General features: G+C 31.6%; 1 protein-coding gene across 1 annotated transcript; it reads left to right on the top strand.

Moving 5' to 3' along the window:
* Positions 1-583: 583 nt before the first annotated feature.
* LOC126549820 (uncharacterized) lies at positions 584-3,327 on the top strand (the record flags this gene model as incomplete). The annotated part of the gene is made up of 1 exon (XM_050200201.1): positions 584-3,327. A coding segment is annotated over exon 1 (822 nt), but the record flags the coding sequence as incomplete, so codon positions are not given.
* Between the last annotated feature and the right edge of the window lie 19,536 nt (positions 3,328-22,863).

Here is a 22,863-nt window from a genome sequence, read left to right as displayed (position 1 = left end):
GACCGGACACGCCATAATAATATGCACTATCCCCCGGCCCAAGCAACGAATACATACACACACACGTGACACGCTAGTGTGTTATATGCATACATCGTTAATAATATCACTATGAGAACCAAAAATAAGATGACATTATATTTTATCGAGAAGAACTAACATACACAAATACCAATATTGTACACAATCGTTGGATTTCCGAGAAAACATACCAAAATCGTAGTATACCAATACGCTAGATATCTCTTCTGTATGAGGTCCCCAGCGAATAAACGCCTGGAGCCAGTGGCGTAACTATGAGGGGTGATATAGGTGATATATAATAATAGACCTTTTTTTCTAATATAATGAGTAGGTACCTATATAATTTGTGAGACACCTATAAATGTTTTTTTTTTTTACAAATGAAAATTATCTATACCACCCCCCATAGAGTAATCCTAGATACGCCACTTCCTAGATCAACAATTCGATTTTGCATACTAGTGCTTGGGTTTCAAATCGTAATATTATAACACAATATACGAAATAGGCACGACAAACGTAATTTTACATACCGATTATAACATAATAATACAAAGCTTGTAACGGAGTACGGATCCACGAAAACGGCCCTTTTCAGGGCCAACACATAACAAAGAACAACATTCAAGCATTACGTGTAGATAGGCAACAGGCATCACAACACCGCGTCGACCAATCAGAAACATGCATCACTTTAAAAGGCGATTACCGGGTACCTAGTTAAACAATGAACAAATTAAAGGAATTTATGGATAGAAGAGATCATCCCGGTCACAAAGATATCAATTCGACCTGTGTAGGACGAATACCGGCTGAACAACAGAAGATACCGTATACACAGCAAATCGGCCGCCCGGACAGGATGTTTACGCTTCGGTACGGATGTTTACTAGTCGGTACGGTAGACAGTATATATACGGGTGCATTCGGACAGACATACTCACTCTTCATCCATTCTCCGACCTGACTTCAACATAAAATCGACAATCGAGAATTGAAGAATCGAAGACTCGAGACCAGCGAACACTCGTGAATACGAAGCGGCAAGCTGGTAGCTGATCAGAGAACGGTATCATAACGGTACTGACGGTGGGCAAACGTATTCAAGAACCTAGCAGCGAAGTCGAGACCCAAACGTTCCGAGCGGATCATTCCAACGGCGGTCAGCGTACTCAAGAACATCGTGGTGCAGCTAAGATCCTCGACTGGAGACTACGATCGACAATAACATTGTAATCAATAAAATACAACAATTGCCGTTGACGCACTCCGAAACCCGTCGTACCTCTGGCATAATATTGATTACCAGCGGCTCTACACGCGGTTTCAATATCTTAGCCCGTCGGTCACGCAGTGTTCTTCGTGGTAGCGGTAGCGACTCCATTCCCTCAATCGAACTACCATTGCGATTGACCACAGAAAAAGTCCTTTTTAGGACTGTTAACGTAAGCTCTCCCAGCGCACCTATTCAGGCGTTCGCTCTGAGCCGCTCCACCGAATCGCGACTTATACAAGACCGCGAAAAGGTGTTGCTGTTTAATCCCAGTTTACTGTAAATAATTGTATATTATAATAAGTGTCCCTATCAAATTGTACTTTAGTCGCACCTCTATAGGTCCGACACCGCCCGTCACGGCTTGCTTATTCGAGCCGGTCGTACGGCCCGGATAAATTTAAAATCTCCATATTGATGTATATTAATTTAAAATGTTTGAAAATAAAAGATACGTGATACCATAAACTGGCATTATAAATTATACTTAATTTAGATCGCCGAATTCGGCGGACTGTATCAACTGGCGCCCAACCCGTGACTCAACACGACCAACCAGAAGAGATTAGAAACACTCAAACACATACACACATCAATTGTTAAAATAACTACTCAATAGTTTATTAGTCGGTACGGCAAAAGAATATACTCGTCGAGTTTACTAGTCGGTACGGCAGAAGCATATACTCGTCGAGTTTACTAGTCGGTACGTCAGAAACGTATACCCGATAATAACCAGTACGGATATTCTTTGCAAACAAATTGCCTAGCTGGCACGGCTGACAAACGGATCTACTAGTCGGTACGGCAAAAGAATATACTCGTTGAGTTTACTAGTCGGTACGTCAGAAACGTATACCCGATAATAACCAGTACGGATATTCTTTGCAAACAAATTGCCTAGCTGGCACGGCTGACAAACGGATCTACTAGTCGGTACGGCAGAAGCATATACTAATCGAATTTACTAGTCGGTACGTTAGAAACGTATATCTGATATAACCAGTACGATTATTCATTGCAAACAAGTTGCCTAGCTGGCACGGCTGAAAGACAAAGATATAATCAACAAACGGATTTACTAGTTGGTACGGCAGAATCATATACCCGGCAATTTTACTAGTCGGTACGGTAGAATCATATATCTGTCGATTTTACTAGTCGGTTCGGAGAATTATATACTTGTTATTAATTATTAAAACGACAACATGACTAGACGGAACCAGGCGACGCCTGGGGAGGACCAGACGGAAAAAACACGACAGTTAGAGGGAAAGGTAGCAGCATTAGAAAAGACCACACAACAGCTACATAAGAAACTAGAGATGATGGAAAATCAATATGAAGCGTTACGACAACTCATTAATGATACAGATACCAAACTACTAGTGACGACAGCACGGCAAGAAAAAGATATCCAGACATTACAGACCAATGTTACTTCATTACAGAATACAAAAAACGATGGTAATGTTATTAACACTATCACCAGATCAACAGTGGATATTACAGCCCCAACATTTAGTGGAGAGAGCAAGACAGAACATCCAAAACAATTCCTTAAGGATATGCATAATTACCTGGATCACAAACAAATTACTGCCAGAAGAGAAAAAATGATAGTAATAGAAAACAATCTTCGTGGAAAAGCATCAAAATGGTACACAATGATCAAAGATGCAGCTCTAGACGAAGTAACATTCAGTGAATTGTTCCTCAAGCATTTTTTCTCTGAAAATCATCAATGGGAGATTTTCATTAAATGCACAGAAGCCGGAAAAAAACCTATTAAAAAGGATTTTCAGGAACATTTTCATCATTGGATGGCGGAATTAAAACACTTAGACTCACCTAAGATGAATGAAGAACAAGCAATCAACTTAATTACAAAACATTTCCCGATAGCTATCCAAGCATATATACAAACAACAAAAGAAAAGAAGTTTTTACCTATATGGGAAAAATTAGGTGAATTGGAAAACAATAAAAATCACGAAGAGGAACCTATCAAACAAAATGAAAACACAACAAAACAAACAAATTTTAGGCAAAATAATACATATAATAGAATGCCATACCAAACAAACAATCAAAATTATAACAATACACCGGATACGCACAAACCATATGCACAAAGACCAGCACAGACTTATGGAAACAATCATAAATCAAACATCAGACAATTAACCATGGACCAGCCAGATTCCAATGAGGACACTATAAACAGTGGCAGAGAAGATCTAGAGGAAGACCATGATGGGACAAAAAACTGGGATCAGGGGACTGCGGAAACAGATCGGTCACAGTCATAAATACCCTTGATCTAAAACACATTACAAGATTAACAAAAAAGAAAAAACGTCCACCAGACAAACTGAATCTTTTAAAAGCGGAAGATTTAATAAAAGACGAAGATTTTGACATCACAAAAAACAAAACCCTACAAATGGGATGCCCGTATACCAAAATGCTTATAAACAACAAAGAATACGAAATGTTAGTAGATTCAGGAGCAGAGATATGTGCAATATCTGAAGAATACTATAACAAAATAGTAAAAGATAATCCAAAGATACCAATAATACCGTTAACGGGACTTAGTATACATAACGCAACAGGTAACAAACCTACAAAAGTAACTAAGCAAATCTTACTACCAATAGAAATAGGAAAAGAACAAATACAGACACCATTTATTGTAATAAACAATTTAAATGAAAAAGGTATAATAGGAAGTGACTTTCTGGAAGTAAGCAATTCAACAATCGACTACGAAAAAAGACAGTTAACAGTAAAGATAGACAATGAAATATATAAAATACCATTCTCGAAAAAAAATTCATTACAACCAATCCACTTACGAGCAATATCCACACAATCCATCACAGAACCATTGGATCAAATACAATACAATACATTACCTGATCATATTCAAAGAAACATAGATAAGCTAATACATCAATACCCAGAAGTATTTCGAGATACACCCGGTGAGATAAAAGGGTATGAATGGGTAATCAGATTAAAAAATGATAAACCAGTTAACCAAAGGCCATATCCTATTCCGATCACGAAACGTGAGGCAGTGGAAAAAGAAGTGAAGCGTATGTTGGATATGGACATTATTAAACAGTCAAGATCACCATACTCAGTACCAATTGTACCAGTCTTCAAAAAGAATGGTGACGTACGATTGTGCCTGGACGCAAGAAAAATCAACGAACATATTATTCCAGACCGAGAATGTCCAATGACTATAGAATCAATTTTTTCAAAATTCGAAAAAATAAAATGCATTAGCACATTGGATCTCGAAGTGGGTATGGGCAAGTAAAACTGCGGCAGAAAGAGTATGGATCTATGTTCATTCCTTATAAATGGCAGAAACTACTCATTCAAACGCATGCCGTTTGGTCTTAATATAAGTGGCTCAGAGTTTCAAAAGAGTATGGACATAGTATTAGGACCATTATTACAATCTTTTGTAACAATATATGTAGATGACATACTAATTACATCAGAAGACGAAAATAGTCATTACGAACACATAAAGATGGTTTTAGAAAAATTTAAAACTTATAATGTCACTGTCAACATCGACAAATGTCAATTTTTCAGAAAACAAGTGTCATTTTTAGGTCATATAATTTCAACGGAAGGAATAAAAATGGACAATGACAAAATAAAAACTATTCAAGACTTCAAAACACCGAGCAAAAAGAAAGAAATACAAAGTTATTTAGGTTTTTTGAATTTTTACGAAAATATGTAAAAAACTTTGCACATATAATTGAACCATTAATAGAATTAACACGAAATGGTGTAAATTGGAAATGGGAAGAAAAACATCAACGAGCGTTTGAAGAATCGAAACAGGCATTTTTGAATGATGTAATAATACATTTCCTGATTTTTCAAAACCATTATACATAAATACAGATGCATCAAATGTAGCTATAGGTGGAGAATTATACCAAATATTAGACAACAATGAGAGAGCTACACTAGGTTATGCAAGCAGAACATTAAAATCACCTGAAACAAGATACACCACTACAGAAATTGAGGCATTAGCGTTAGTATACTGTTGCAACAAATTTCGACAGTATATATTAGGTCACAGAACAATTATACAAACAGATCATCATGCGTTAACGTTCATGAAGAGTTGCAGATTAACCAACGGAAGACTTACTAGATGGACTTTGGCTTTGCAAGAGTATGATCTGGAAGTACAATATATCTCGGGGAAGATAATATAGTGGCGGACACACTCACTCGTTATCCAAGGTCAATGAAGAACGAGAAGAAGTGAGAATATCAATTAAAAAATCAAAAAATCAGAATACAGCACAGAATTAAAAAAATTAATTGGGAATTTAGCCAATTTACAACCGCTCGGACATAAAGTTAAAGAGAATAATTAACACAAAAAACGAACATGTAACGATAAAAGACAAGATAGTGTTTGTAAAAGGTAAAACAGAAAATAATTGGCGAGTAGTTATACCAGGTCAAATAGCAAACATGATAACACAAGAAACACACGAGATCATGGGACACCCAGGTCGGTACAAAACGTATCATGCATTAAAAAGAATATGCATATTTAAAAATATGCATAAAATTGCAGCATCAGTTGTAAGAAATTGCGACAGCTGTCAAAAAAGTAAACCCATTAATTATCAATCAAGTGGACCAACAAAATCTCACAAACCAAAAACACCATTTGAAACAGTATCAATTGATTTAATGGGACCACATCCAACTGGCCGGGGAGGAACACATTATATTCTAGCAATATTAGATACATTTTCAAAATATATAAGACTGTATGCACTAAAAAAGGCGTCGGCAAAAGCGATAATAAATAGACTTGAGCAGGATTATATACCCAACACGGGTAAACCACAGTCAATACTCACAGACAATGGTACTCAATTTACGGGAAAATTGTGGAAAACAAAACTCCATGAGTTAAATATTATAATAAAACATTCTACTAAGTATCACCCACAATCAAACCCGGTCGAAAGATATAACCGAGAAATAGGCAGGTTGCTAAGAACCTATTGTACGATCAACATACCAAATGGCCGAATTACTTAGAAAATATAGAAGATTGGATGAATAAAGTACGATCAGAAGTAACAGAAATGACCCCGTGGGAAATAATTAAGGGAGAAATACCAAAACAACCATTGGAAGATATAATCAAATTTCCTGAACAGATGCAGAAGGAAGTAAAAAAAGAAGAAATAGTACAAATGGTAGCGTCTAGAATTAAAAAAAAGGCAGAAAAACTGGAATCAAAACAAAAAAATAAAAAGAATATCGAATACAGGTAGGACAATATGTTCTAATACGAAATCATGACTTATCAAACGCACACAATAAAGAAATAAAAAAATTATTTCACATATTCAATGGACCATTCATTATAACCAGAATAGTCGGAAAAAATACATTGGCAATAAAAGATACAAGCACACAACGCGAAGAACTCATTAATGTATCGGAAGTTCGTCCATACTACGGTATGGACAAACAAGACACGGCTTAAATATAAAATACCAAATATAATGAGCCAATGAGGTGTAAGATAGCGTTGACGAATCAGCATTAAGCATTTAGTACACAAAACGTATATAAGAACAGTCAACAAAATTTTACTCATCAGTCAAAAAATGGCACCATTAAATAAAGCACGTGAACTAGCTAAACGAGAAGCAGCAGAGAAAAGAAAACAATGTTTTAAAGAGGACAAAGAAAACATTAATGGATTATCGTCAGTAACAGCGGTTAAAATACATACACCGAGGATAGACGTAAAGAATAAGGAAGCGGACAAACAAAAGACAAACTTTATCATTAATTGGGTAATGACCGTAAATAAGGAGAGATGTATTGGGGAACAAGAGCAGTGGAAGCAACCTTATGATTGGAGATTTGTAACAGGAAATACACTGTACAAATATGTTCCATTTGAAAAGAATATAAGTATTTCACAAGCAATGGATTATATTACGAACAAACTCAATATACACGGACCACCAACAAAACAAAATATTAAGACGATAGATGATGATACTCCAATTTGGTACATGTCAAGAAATGCAATCCGACGTACTTTATACAAGGCATCAATAAGAAGACGTGTTTTTCATGAATCGATAAATTTGTCTTCAGCTCATGATATTCGCCCGGTGACAAATCTGGAGGGGGAGTTGTAACGGAGTACGGATCCACGAAAACGGCCCTTTTCAGGGCCAACACATAACAAAGAACAACATTCAAGCATTACGTGTAGATAGGCAACAGGCATCACAACACCGCGTCGACCAATCAGAAACATGCATCACTTTAAAAGGCGATTACCGGGTACCTAGTTAAACAATGAACAAATTAAAGGAATTTATGGATAGAAGAGATCATCCCGGTCACAAAGATATCAATTCGACCTGTGTAGGACGAATACCGGCTGAACAACAGAAGATACCGTATACACAGCAAATCGGCCGCCCGGACAGGATGTACGCTTCGGTACGGATGTTTACTAGTCGGTACGGTAGACAGTATATATACGGGTGCATTCGGACAGACATACTCACTTCATCCATTCTCCGACCTGACTTCAACATAAAATCGACAATCGAGAATTGAAGAATCGAAGACTCGAGACCAGCGAACACTCGTGAATACGAAGCGGCAAGCTGGTAGCTGATCAGAGAACGGTATCATAACGGTACTGACGGTGGGCAAACGTATTCAAGAACCTAGCAGCGAAGTCGAGACCCAACGTTCCGAGCGGATCATTCCAACGGCGGTCAGCGTACTCAAGAACATCGTGGTGCAGCTAAGATCCTCGACTGGAGACTACGATCGACAATAACATTGTAATCAATAAAATACAACAATTGCCGTTGACGCACTCCGAAACCCGTCGTACCTCTGGCATAATATGATTACCAGCGGCTCTACACGCGGTTTCAATATCTTAGCCCGTCGGTCACGCAGTGTTCTTCGTGGTAGCGGTAGCGACTCCATTCCCTCAATCGAACTACCATTGCGATTGACCACAGAAAAAGTCCTTTTTAGGACTGTTAACGTAAGCTCTCCCAGCGCACCTATTCAGGCGTTCGCTCTGAGCCGCTCCACCGAATCGCGACTTATACAAGACCGCGAAAAGGTGTTGCTGTTTAATCCCAGTTTACTGTAAATAATTGTATATTATATAAGTGTCCCTATCAAATTGTACTTTAGTCGCACCTCTATAGGTCCGACACCGCCCGTCACGGCTTGCTTATTCGAGCCGGTCGTACGGCCCGGATAAATTTAAAATCTCCATATTGATGTATATTAATTTAAAATGTTTGAAAATAAAAGATACGTGATACCATAAACTGGCATTATAAATTATACTTAATTTAGATCGCCGAATTCGGCGGACTGTATCAAGCTGTATTTTATATTTTTGTTAGAATCTATGAGTTATTTTTATTATTGCCGATACATTTTGCTTTCGAGCCAAAATCGAATGTTTCTATACAGCGATTTAAACGACAATTAATTTAAAATTTAATGTTGCGCACATTTTTTTCATAATCTACCACAACCGATAAATACATTTAACGTGTAATATATGTTATGTATCTCCATTTAGCATTAAATATATTTATTATTAAGCGTACGACAGTGAACATTGCAGCGTACAATAAAAGATAAATTGTTTGTGCCTCAATCGTTGGCGTGACAAAAGGAAACTCCCGTTCCCATTACGGATAAGTTATTTACAAGCTTATTCTGCGTAGCTATGAAAAAATAATAAAAATTCGAATAAAAAAATAATACCCCCCGCAGTCATTTCGTAAGATGTTTTTTTTTCATTTGCTTAGATTGGAGTCACTCAAGAAGCACTGTAAACTGCAATAGAGGTAAGTCTGTATATGGGAACACCGAGCCAGCCGAAAGCTTATAACTCCAAAATATCTTTACTTCATAATTTAATATGTATTATTAAACATGTAGACCTTAAAGGTTTTCATTTTACGTCAAACCGAAAACCGCCCTATTTCCCGTTTTCCTTTTCGAAATTTCATCGTCTGCTTGTAACATTATCCTCGTCAGTGTTCTCGTCCGATCAGTATTTAGAGTGCGCGCGTTCGCATTACAAATGCTTCCCTCCGTGAATTAAACACATAATATTTTTACCACAATACACATGGGCACGAGACATTACTCAGTTTTAAGGTTTTTAGAGACACCATGGACGAGGGGAAGAATCATCAACTTCCGTGACCAATGTATCGCTCGATTGCAACACATTACGTTATACGCCTAGTACGGACTGTTACAGTATTATGTACGTCGTACGATAATAATACGTATACGCATATGCACACGTAATACGGTGTTTGATAATAATTCGTTTTCGACTTGCAGTGGCGGTCACTCTGATTATACCCAAACAACGCATTTTCAATTCACGTCCTGGCAATTGTAACAGCGGGTGTGTGCCCTACCCCGAAGCCTCGATTAACAGACCGGAACTACGGTCGAGCCCGAATAATTCTCCATCCGCCGTGTGCTTGTTTATATAGACTAGGTTTGTGTTGCTCGGAATCATAAATGATTATATTTTTATTGGACAACTGCGTTATACACGTGGTGAACTATTTTCGAATTCACAAAAAAAAAAAAATCGATTGCGAGTTGGATATTATAATACATCCTATTAAAAAAATATATTTTACATACAAACCGAGACCTACGTTTTCGACATTTTTGTTGACGACTGAAAAGTTGAACGTTATAATTTTGCCTAGCTTTGGGAATATTTTTTTACGCACAATTATTTTATGTATATTCATATTGTCAGCTATGGTAAATAATATTTGCATGGGATACATAATTAATAAAAACAAGCGTTGCTTTTTTCCATGTATGTACGTAAATCGAAAAACACAGGAATAAAATATACAGTATTTAATTAATTAATTAGTAACTTTAGTTTTAAGTAAAGTAAAGTTTTAAGGACACCACTAATCTTTATTTAATTTGCGCACTTTTGCTAGTTTCATTTCCATTAGAAGTAAAACCCACTGATTTATTGTTAAAATATATAAAAATATATTATGTTATTTGTTCACTGCGTGCAACTTAGTGTCACAAGCAGCTTCTATGGATGTGCAGAAATTTTATAAATGTTGGTTCTGCAATCAGTCGTCATTACTCATTGTTCATACTAACACAGAGAACATTTTAATGATTCATGATTTGACATTTTATTTTATTATTATGAACAAAACATGTTTAATGCTAATTATATCGTAGTAGGTATATGAATCAGCAAGTTACTTTCTAGTATTTTAGATTAAAATTTACAGTATCATATTTACCTATTAATTATATACGCGCGCATGTATGTATTATATTGTAATATTAACCGAGCTATATTAAAAAAAAATCTCAACTTAAGTTACTCCCTTATGGGAAAAACATAAGATCATTAAAATATCTCATGTCAGGCCATAAAATATATTATTGATTTTATGTGCAATCTTGAAATTTATTTATCTATATCAACAATTAATTGTAAACAATGGTTTATGATAGGAAAGTTACGTTATTATTTTAAGTATTTGTAAGTAATATTAACGTGAAAATATTCAAATGAATATTTGGGAACATGTCAATCCTTTAATTTTCACTTCATAAAATAAAACAATATTAGAGAAACCAAAAAAGCGCCACATTTTTTTAGTTAATAAAATTATTTATGACCCACAAGAAATAATATATTAATGTAAAAAAAAAAAATCAAAAGCAATTTGCATCTGTAAATTAAGGTTTTAGATTTCTGCTGACACTATAGTAATAGTTATAATATTTTAAACGCATTTAGACTGTTCAAATTATCATAAAGTTAACTGATGTTAAGAATCACTCTGAAATCATAAACTGATAATTTAATACTTAAGTATGTACATATTATACTATGCTATACGCACTATTCCATAAAGTGTGAGTAAATTTACTTAACAGTAAATTATAAACGTAATTATTACCTGCACAGAATTATCAATAGTGTTTTGAACAATTTAAGGTCGAGGCCTTAGTGATTGTTTACAATTTTATCACGATACCTATCATAGTTGTTTATTATGCAAATCTTGATTATTCGATGTCACGATAATTCAAACTATATAATATAATATAGATCTTGTCTTTGAATAAATTCAATAAGAAAACGTCGACGTCACGCGATGTAAATGACGTACTGCTCTCGTTATTAATTATTCCTGATATTAAATATGATATTATACACTATAATAATATGGACTATGGACCAAAAGTTTTCGGTTTTCCCTTTGGAATCTATACTTGGCATAAGGAAATTAGAAATCAACGAAGCCCACCCTGGACTCGATATACTCGTATATATTTGACAAAAATGTAATTTGTGTTATTTATAAACTGCCATATTATCGTAGTGGCAAATAATCTACACGTGTCATGTACTCGTGACGATAGAAATTGTAGTCATGTACATTGGCGTACAATTGACGGTCGAAAAGAAGTCAGTAAAAAATTACATATAGACAAAAAACGATTGGTGTTTCGTGCACCAACTAATCAATAAATACTAAATAGATAAATAGCTATTATAATACTATAATAAAAGCATATTACGTGCACACAAATACAAACATGCAATCATACTTAAATATTATTACAGTGAGTTCAACGAAATATATCAGTTACTATCGATATAATTAATATATTATTATTATGCTAAGCACGTTAGTCGAAATAATAGTTATTAAATGTTGTTACTATAATACCACGTAAAAACGTGGATTAATAATTGTTTTTTTGAAAATATATATTTTTTAAATTACGGGTTTTAAGAAAATGTACTGTTGTAATTTTAATTTCGAACCCTTAAGCCTTCTTCTTATGGTTATAATGTATAATGTTTACATTGTATTTTGATATTGACTTGTATATTTTATTCAATTAAACCGTCACCTTAATGGCCGAAAACATAAAAATAAATATTTTAGTAATAACTTTGTAATATGCTGTTTGTATTATGCTTTCATTTATATAAACGAAACTGGGTTATCGATTGTAGGCCGATTTTAAAAGCAGATTCAATCAATAGTATACTTATACTTATTATTTATTGATAGGTACTTACTTGTATTGTTTTTATTCCAAGAGAAAATTATTTAACTGATTATTCGTTTTCGTGCATTAAATAATAAAAAAAAAGTACCCAACAACTACCATGAATTGGTGAGCTATAAAAAAACATGGATACGCCGTACCATAGCTATAGCACGGGAATTGTTATTCATATAGCAATAATAAAAGTTCTTTAAATATTCAACTGGAGATGACTAGGTAAGATACGGCTCTAGATAAAAACTTGAATATTTATGGCTTAAGCGGATAACTAGACAATAATATTATTATACACTATTCATACTGAGATACAAAATAAGTGTAACGGACTACAATATTATAATTTAAAGTTATTTATATAGGTAATATTTATGTGAATTATTTCAAGCAGACATCAATAAAATAAAATATATTTTACACCCTGAAAAACGAAACATATACATTATTATTTTATATTGTTATGACTTATAACAAATCATAAAAGTTTACTAATTGGGAAATCTCGGAAATATGTGCTCTTACAATTAAAATATTATTAAAACATCATATAAAAAAAATCAATTATTATTTTATCATATTATATAATTTATTTGTATATATTTAAAATATACTATTATAATATTATGTGTATTGTGTATAATCTATACCAAACTAAACATTTATAATATCATTGTAAATTATCCTTCACTAACATTATCATTATCTAAAGGTAAAATTTCTTGGACGTAGTTAAACCATGCGTAAAAAAACATTTAAGGTGAAGTTTAATTATATTTTATTTTCACATCCACGAACATCAGCTGTTGTGTTAATGTTCAAGTATATAAAACATATGGTTTTTTGCTATGATGTATATTGTATACGCTCAGCTGTTTTTTGTTTCAAACTAGTTATTATTTTTTTTTCGCTTCAAAAAATATCAAATAATATCTTCTTCTCTAACACAGATGATACATTTTTTTTTTGCATTATCGTGATTAATTTATAAAACACTTAATTTTTATTACATCACTAATATATTATTAATATTGTATCAATACTTATATTCACATGGTAATGTTTGAAAAATAAAAAAAACGATAAGTAATTATTTTCAAAAACAAAACCAATCATTATTATTTTATTATTATTAGTAGTATTTATTATTTCATTTAAAATCAGTAAGAAAATTATAAGTAAATAGAATTATATATTATGTATTTGTTTGTGTGTAGTTTAATAAATATAAAAATATTAACACTTAGGTACACATTGGATTTGGTGATTGATAAAAGTTATATTTTACCTATGTTTTTCTATGTATTATGAGTATAATGTGTTACCACTTTTGCTCAGAAAACTTAATATTTCCACATGGTTTTTAATCTGATTAATATTAAAAAACGTAATTGCTTAAGAATGTCTAAACACTTCAAAAAACAAAATAAGTCAATAACAATTTTTTTTCGTTATTTTCTAAATTTAATATTTTTCGAGTGATTTATCACTAGGTCAAAATTCATAAAATGATATGGCTCATGTTGATGGAATAATAGCAATTCAAAAATAATATAATGCTTTATAATATATATTTACGTAAACATAAAATTGACAAATATATAAATTCTTGTCCAAAATTTACAGCAAAATGTTTTTCAGTTTTATATAGAAATGTAATAAAACTAATTATATTTAAAAAAAAATACATTTTTTATTTATTTTTAAATCTTTTAATAAAAGTAAATTAAATACCTATTACATAATATTTGGATGGAATTCAATGTATATTATTCATATTAAGTATTGTACTTTTATACTTCGGAAAATATTATTTAAAATATTATTATTCAATCAAAAAACTTTTAAAAAAAAATGTCTAGGTGTATATTGAATTATGTAAAGAAATTTGAAGTTAAGTTAAAAATTTTAAAAAATATCGAGGATATACATTTAAATATATACCAAGTATATAATACACATAAATTTAATTTAAAAAGGTGGATAAGTGAATATCACTTTGCTGTATATTAGTTGTAGAGTGAGGCACTTTAATGAATGTGTTAAATTTGAATTCAATTATACATCGTTCGTTGTTACGAAAAACGATTCTGGCTGGAGACAATGCAATAAATTTTATGATATGTTTTTTGATATTTCTAATAAATATCGAAAAAAAGAGTCAAAATGTTTAGAAAATTATACTATTTAGGAAATACAAACATGAACATTTGGTGAAAATTTGTTATTGAAAATGAATCAAAACGTTATACTGGAGAAATTTTACTATATTTAAGAAACGTTAACACAAACACTTTGTGAAATGTCAAGTGTCTAAGATTATTTTTTTTTAGTTGCATATAAAAAAACTAGATCGATTCTACCAAAGACCGATTTTATGTAAAAATTCCCATTTTTCTCGATAATCTTGAAAAATATCGGGAAATCTTAACTTTGATCTTGTCAATCACCAAATAAATCCAATTCCCTACAAGAAATCTTAACTGCTATGATCGAAGATTAGAAGTATTTCTATTCCCCCAAAAGGTGATGATAAACACTAAAAGAAAAAATACCGCCGTCCGTCATTGTAAAAGCATTACATCAATTATTTTTACGCTCAGAATCTTGAACGTGTTTAGAAATATAGCACTATTACTCACACCACGTCCTTGTAAAATATTATAATTTTTATTGTAATAATAATACACGCGGTATGTAAACAAACCACGTATATTGAGTAACAGCTAACCGGCTATTAAAACCGATATGTGACTACTATACACCCGTGGAGTGGTACCTACGTATGTAAACGTCGATTTTTTTTTTTTACAATCAATAAATTATTAAACAACTCTCGTCGTACACAGTAATATACAAATTAACACTTTTTATTGTAAAACGATACGCTGTATAGACGATGTCCGATGCCGATTTTAATATACACATCATACATAAAACATAATACGTGTAGTTACGTATTATTATATATTATACAGTGTTACCGCAAAACAGCTGTGTATGTAAAAAACGTTGAGCGCCCGTAATTGTTATAATGTAATATGTCTAAATTAAATGTAACCATATGTTTTTTATTATTATATTCAAGAAGAATCATCATACGATTTCTCCCGTCGTTCCAGCAAAGCGCCGCTATGGACTTCTTTATATTATTATTATTATGTTCAGCCAGAGAATTTTTCTGCCAGACCGTGACGGTTAAAACAAAATAACACTTATCGCGTGTCGGGATCACAATAGAGGTTATTCGAGAAGACTTGGACAAGACGAGACTTTTTTTTTTCGTTTTTTATTTTTAATTTTTTTTTTTTTTTAAGGGGGAAAAAACGGGGAAAAGGCACGTTTCGCTTACATACCTCCAACGCATATATAGGTACTTTTACATAACGCCCGAGCTCTTGTTCTCGAAAATATTCCGAATTATCTCAAAAGCTTACTAACATTAATCTTATTATTTTAGTACCTTTGTTAAATTCATTTGTGTTAATATATATATATATACTAAAAAGTATATAAAACTAATTTATAAGTATAATATATAAAAAAAAAAATACAAATTAAAAATGCATTTATATGCCTATTTTTTACAACAGAAGAATTTCGAAAAATATCGATGATGTAATCGAAAACTTACACAAAAAAACCTTATTAATTTTTTTTGTTTTACTGGTACAAACGTGCACTATTTAATAGTGTTATAGTATTGCAGTAATTTCAAATACTTACGTAAGGAAACGCATTAGGTATACCGCGAACGACAGTAATATTTATCACAATAAATCCAACAAAGTGATGATACATACTGCTACTTTTGTTTACCGAGATGAGAGTGAATGTAGGTTTTCTCGATTTATGAATCATCAATATGATTAAGTATTTAAGTCTACAAGTGTTTGATCATAGAAAACTTGATTATAGTTGTTTATGTTTGCGTTTAATCCTATTATCTGTTACTGTTATCACAAAATTAAATTATTATTGATTTATTTTTGTTCGCGTTTGCGTAGAAACTATATTTTATTCAACCCATCTGTAAATGGGTATTTCACTTAAAACGTTTAATAAATAATAATACGGTATAATCAAACGCAAGTTGATTTTGTGAAATCGAAATTAAAGATTTATAATACATGGTCGAAAAATTGTTTTGAAATAATCAAAGGAGAATTTCGTCAAAATAATATGGTTGAATGTAATATTGAATAGCTATCGTTAATTTGAGGATGATTCAATGTGCATTGTACGAACGTTTTCAGATATTTGTGTCCAAAAGGGGATGTAGTTATGTAGTCTCTCTATATAATATTTTTGTTCAATGGTGTACGTTAAAAAGAAATTGGTTATTACATCATCAAAACGCAGAGGGGTTGTTTTGAAATATCTTTTGAATTGAATATGACGAAATTCGAGTATTTTTAATACCTATAATGTATAGGTAGATGCTGTAACCTTATATTATGCGACACACACTATGCGTACCCACTGGTACTTCTCTTTTATACCTGTCAATAAAAAACAAATATAAAACTTGTTGCGTAAATATATTTGAATTACATATATAATTATATTTATAATATGTATACGATTTCATATTATACAAAATACAAATCATAATCATTGTCTTTATCAAGAACGGATTGTAATTTGATATAATGTTTTAATACGCGCAAGCGATTAGCAATAAACGTTTAAAATTATAAAATAGATAATCTAAAAACAAGGTTTAAAATATAAATTTAGATCATGTTTAAAAATAAAAAAAATGTATAAAATAATACATTTTTATAAAATATATTGTTAAGCATTAATCGTCATATTATTATGACGTACAATAGTAAGCGATAAACTCGAATAAAGTGAAATTTAGGAAACAATAACGTTACATTTAGTAATAATCTTCTATTGTATCTATTTTAGCTACGAGTCGTAAATATCACATTGTTTGACTGTAGTTTTAAAATGGTTTTTTTTATTTTTTAATAAAATAAGGTAATAGTAGATGTGTTATGTAAGAATGAATAAAAAAACACATCGTATCAAACCATTATAAATAAACCTATTTTATCAACCACCCTCCCATCAAAAAAAAAAAATATATATATATATTTATATATATAAATAAAACTATAAATGATCTATTTGATTAAAGGAAACCCGCACAACCATTTTACCCACGGGGTTGATGCATTATATTATTTTTGTTGTTGTTGTTTAATATCCCGGGAAATCGTTCCCCCGAATATAAAAAACCAACGCGTTGTGTGTTTTAATGATACCTCCGAAAGACGTGAACATGGATACATTTCACTAAATAATATAATATTCGAGTGCGTGTACAGGTGCAATTTTCTACCCCGAAAAAAACACAATAATATAGTATCGTATATTAAAATATTGTCATACACCTACCCCACATAGGATTTTGCATTGTAATCGGGCCGTAACCGTATATAATACGCGATAGTGTTTTAACTTTTCGTCTGACTGTCGACGATGATTAGTCGTGTTATAATATTATAATAACAATAATATACATTATATATATATATGTATATATATTGTGGCCCGGTAGGTACCGGGTCCGGTATATTGTGTGAAAATCAATTACACACAATAATACAATTAAATTCGTCCGAGTGGCATAAACAAACGTCCCCACTACTGTGAGTACGTACAGACCTCTAGGGGATTAGTCACGAAAACGAGAACTTCACATGCAGATCTAACAACCCCTATCCTATTGTTGACGTATTGGCATTCTATATGTATACAGGTACGGTATAATAGGTAACCATGGGTTTTTGTTGGATTCGTGCATTTCGTATTGTTCGCTGGGTATCGTGCAGGCAACTATTATGGGGGGATGAAGAAAAAAAAGTAATAACCCGTTAGATTTTGCGTCATTGGGTGGCGGTGTATTATAATGTTATGTACATGGTATATAAGTCATAAAGACGTACATAACACATTTTGTTTTAGAAATTGTCGTGGCGTGCCGGTGGTGATTATATACGTTTACACGACAGAAAGAAGCGATTGGACACGAGACGGCGATAAATCCAAATCGCAGACAATGGTTGTAAGTAAGTTGCGTGCAACGGGTATCGATGACTTCCGTGACTTCGGCAATCTCCTCCGATCCGAGTACTCTTTGTACGCGTAATAACATAATACAAGTCGATACCTGATAAATCGCTTTTGTACACCATACTTGTCGTATATAATATATTAATTTTATAAAACTCGTATTGCTCTAAGCCCATCACGGCTATATGTGTTTGTATACAGCTGTAATGTCGAAAAAAAAAAAAAATAAAAATAATTGCTGTTTTTAATTTTTGAACAAACGTCTTTAAAAACGAAATAATACCTTTTCAACAAAATTATCTGCTACGTTTATTAAGTACCACAGCAAACGGTTGTAACTTTTATAATATTGATTACAAAACAAAGTAGGTTATGTGTCAATATTGTGTCACATGTGTTTGCAAATCAATCGCTTGCCATTAGGCATTTAATTTAAGTGTACAAAGTTTCATAAAATAATTAATTTGCTAATTGTTGAAATATTTTTTCAATTAAAATTATTTTTGCCCGTTAACTAGTAGAAATATTCCAAATATTTAAATAAATTTAAATAAAAAAAACATTTAAATGCTTAATTTTATTTTGTACGGGTTTGATTATAAAATACGTTTAGTTGATTTGAAAAAATAATACTAATTCTATAATAGAATCACTTCAAATTATAAATATTGAATAATAAATACTAGAATACTTAATATTACTTTTAGTGATTTTTAGCTTCACGCGACTATTAAGACATTACGAGAGAGTCTAACTACAATAAATTATAAATACTTTCACGATAATGTAGTGAAAATAAAATTCATAAAAATACGAATCTTTCCATTTTCCCTTGAAAGTAAAAGTTTATTTAACAGTAAGCATAATAATAATAATAAGTTATAAATTTATGATAATTACTCAACATTTATTTTTCCAGTATTAAATTAAAAACTTATATTTAGAATATTATGATTGTAAATCTGCAAACGACGTTGACAGTTTTGAAAATTATTACTTAAACATTACATTGTGTAAATACATTATTCCGTATAAATATAGTACAAAAAGGTTAGTAACTGTAGGATGGTTTATAATACGATTTTCGACTATATTTCATAACGTAATAGTAAATAAATTTGATGTTGGAGGATAACATTTACTTAATTACAATAAACTTGGAATCTAATACATATACAAAATGCATTTGTTTTTATTTTTATTAATACTTATTTTATTTATTTTTCTAAACTTGTTTAACTAATATAACTAGCCTTTAAAATGAATAATAAATGTTATTTTAAGTATAATAAGACCTGCGTTATAAAATTAAAATTTATTTTTTTTAAAAATACTTTAAAAACCATCATTGAAAATAACAGCTTGTATTGTTGATTAAAATAATATGTTGGTAATTGAAGGTGCCATTAGAGGAAGTATGAGCCTAAACAATAAACTTATTTTATTGGCTGATAGGTACTATACACATTATACGAAACGTGTATTAAAATTAAGTACTATTTTTTGAAAAAGTATTTATATCATGGGTTTCTTTTTTGCTCATCTATTATATTGATTTTTTACACGCGTACCTCCTATTGCATAATGACGGCTGGATAGAATATATTATTAAACTGAAACCTGTCTGACAAAATGATAACAAGAAAATCTGGATTTATTATAATAATGATTCATACCCTATACGAAACCTAAAAGAACTCCTAAAACACGTGCAAAGATCAATCTTTTACTATGGGTTTCACAATATCGTCTATGACTTGCAAATTCATTATTACGCCAGTGTTACTTCAAAGAAGTAACTAGGGTCCTAAGTTAACTATAAAGTATGTGGTTTTTTTTTTTATTCAATTTTATATTGGTATTAAATATTTTAAATTAAGCTATCTATTAAAATGTAGTAATAATAACTTTATCGATAAATCGATTTTCAAAGTATGATGTTTAATGCTCCTACATCGGACTCAAAGGTTTTTATTTAATATAATTATATAATAATTATTTAAAAATAACACACTTAATTGGCAGAATTTAAATTGTTCGTTATTTAATCGTGTATTGTTAGCCGCAGTCCAACTCGACTCTACTATATATGGTTAATTATGAAATTCAAGGGCAAAACTCTTATAAATTATTACTGCGAGCACCTATATTATAATGCACACAATTTCAAAAGTTATACTGCATTACTGTTTGCAGCAGTATTACAATCATTATTTCGAAGGCTCGAGTGCAAACATTAAAAGCATTAGAACTTATAGAAGCCCTTGCCCCGTGGACATAATAATATAGGCGAGAATAGAGTGTAGTTTAACTCGCGATAAATGAAAATTAGCCTCTCGAGTATTGGTCGACAGTAAGGTTTTATTTCCATTATATTTTACACTTATTATAATATTATCATAAATATAATCACGTGTATAAAGATTAATGTAATAAGTAATAACGTACGAAATCAAAACAGATAATAAGAGCGCGGCACGACGGCGGAACACCGAAACCGGAACCACGAAGGAAAAATCAATATATTAAGCTAACGGCCAAGCATCGTTAGGCGAATCACTTATTGTAAGACGTCCCATATTTTTATTTTATGTTATACTAAGACTTATACGTATATTTATCATATTACTGTGCATAGATTTGTCGTGCTAACAAGACGCCTTTACGACCTTTGCCAATGTAATAGTTGCGTAAGTAGTAGTAGCATAGGTACGATGTGAAGCGTGTAAAGAGGAAAATAGATCTTGGGGGGCGGTTTTTTATAATACAATTCATAAATTTTTCTGTTTTGTACAACAAAATTGTGATATTATCTAGTTGGAAAACTAACGAATAATAATGTAACAACAAACGGAAAATCACGTGCCGGTGAAGAACGATATTCCGCAAATTTTCTCGAAATCGTGTTGATTTTAATAGCCTAGGATATACATATCCGCATCCGCAAATTCCCTATATATATATATATGTACACGATTCCGCACAATTTTAAATGCAACGTTGCCATTCCAAAAACAAAATATGTATTATTGTAAGGGCCGAGCCACAGTAGAGTGATTTTGGCGCGTGGTAAGCAAACGACGGTGGCACCCGGTAACGCGCGGTACTCGGACGTTACACGCGCGTTTCCATCGAGCGTCAAAATCGCTCTACACATAGTGTACAACTAAATAACGATATAACGAACGATATTGTCGTAATAATTATAAATAACGATATAACGAATAATACTGTCGTTGTTATATAAAAACGATATAACGAATAATATTGTCGTTATTATATTTTTATAATAACAAATATTTTAAATAATTGTATAATTATAATAGCTGATCGTTTTTTTTTTTTTTGTGAATTGTATAACTGCTTATTTTTTAATTTAATTGTTTAAAATATTTAATATATCGTTATAAATATCATGACATTAAACTTTATGTCGAGCAATTGATTAAGTAGCATCTAGATGAAAATAGGTACTTGCACGTTTTACTAACCAACCAAGAAAAAATTAAATTTTTCAAAAATTACAATTTATAATAACAAGATTAATTTATAGTATGTCAACGTTACATTTAAAATTAAGCAGAATCGTGTATGCAAATCAGTGGTTATTAAAATCAAGACGATTTCGAAAATGTTTGGACTCAATCGCCAAAGGTGTTATGACATGTGTTCGTATTTTTTGAAACTAAAATTGTAACAAATGCTGAATTACATGAAAAAATAACAAACATAATAAAATGAACCAATAGAGAGCTAAAAGTTCTTTAAAACTGATTTAGTGTCCTATGGTTGATGTATCGTGTTTATAATTACGTCTTTAACAGTGTATCAAGCTAAATACATTTAATCATATGCATTTTTAGGTAAACAATTTTAAAATTATATCAAATATTTTTTAGGTATTATTATTAACTAAGTGACCACACAAAATACATATACGATATATTGTAAGTGATATGAAATACGTAAACTGTTAAACAAACTTCATAATTTTCATTTTAGCCTGAAGTACTTAAGCTATGCGTAACTTAGAGTGCATTCAGATGGCTGCAACAGCATCGTTTGAAATCGAAATTTAATATTTAGTATAGTTAAAAATTAAACCAAGATTTGTATGCCACACGGCGTCTACATTTTATTTTTATTTTATGATATTTTCAATTTTGTAATAATAATAGATTCAGCATCTCAATTCGACATTAACGCATCGTTCAAAATAATTGGTTTTCACCTATAAACGCGAACGAACCGTATATATTGTAGCCTTAAGTCAATGCATGGTCTTATTAAAA

Source organism: Aphis gossypii, chromosome 2 (genome assembly GCF_020184175.1).
Source record: "Aphis gossypii isolate Hap1 chromosome 2, ASM2018417v2, whole genome shotgun sequence".
Taxonomy (NCBI): Eukaryota; Metazoa; Arthropoda; class Insecta; order Hemiptera; family Aphididae; genus Aphis; species Aphis gossypii.
This window is presented reverse-complemented; position numbering and strand designations above follow the sequence as displayed.